The following is a 353-nucleotide window of genomic DNA, read 5'->3' as shown; positions in this document are numbered from 1 at the left end:
GGAGGTAGACCTGCCAGATCTGGACGGGCGTGGCCAGCCAGCGATCCCTACGCGGGACAGGAGCATGGGCGGTGTCAGCGAGGACTCGGCACGGGCCGGGGCTGGGGGGGCGGCTGCTGTCACCACCTCCCCTCCTGAGCGGGAGCCTCTCGAGTGGGACCGCAGCTTGGGCCCGACTTTGACACCCCCCAGGGCACCGAGGGTGAACAAGGACGTGGGCTTGAGCCAATCCGCGCCCTGGGCCAGCGTAACCACAAACCAGGTCCCAGGCGAGCCCAAGGGTGGCACGATGCGGCAGAGGACGTGGGCTCGGGGGTCACGCAGGCCTGGGCGTGGGAGCCCCGCACCAGCTG

The 353-nt window shown here is 70.8% G+C and overlaps 1 protein-coding gene across 1 annotated transcript in view; it reads right to left on the bottom strand.

Annotated features, from left to right (window-relative positions):
• Positions 1-353, bottom strand: part of NPHP4 (nephrocystin 4) — a 183,633-nt gene that overhangs the window by 77,529 nt on the left and 105,751 nt on the right. The window contains exon 27 of the mRNA XM_023535625.1: positions 52-326. Coding sequence (XP_023391393.1) covers positions 52-326 — 275 coding nt within the window. The remainder of the gene's footprint in view (positions 1-51; positions 327-353) is intronic.

Source organism: Pteropus vampyrus, unplaced genomic scaffold (genome assembly GCF_000151845.1).
Source record: "Pteropus vampyrus isolate Shadow unplaced genomic scaffold, Pvam_2.0 Scaffold142, whole genome shotgun sequence".
NCBI classification, from domain to species: Eukaryota; Metazoa; Chordata; class Mammalia; order Chiroptera; family Pteropodidae; genus Pteropus; species Pteropus vampyrus.
The sequence above is the reverse complement of the archived record's forward strand: the minus strand, read 5'-3'. Positions and strand labels throughout refer to the sequence as shown.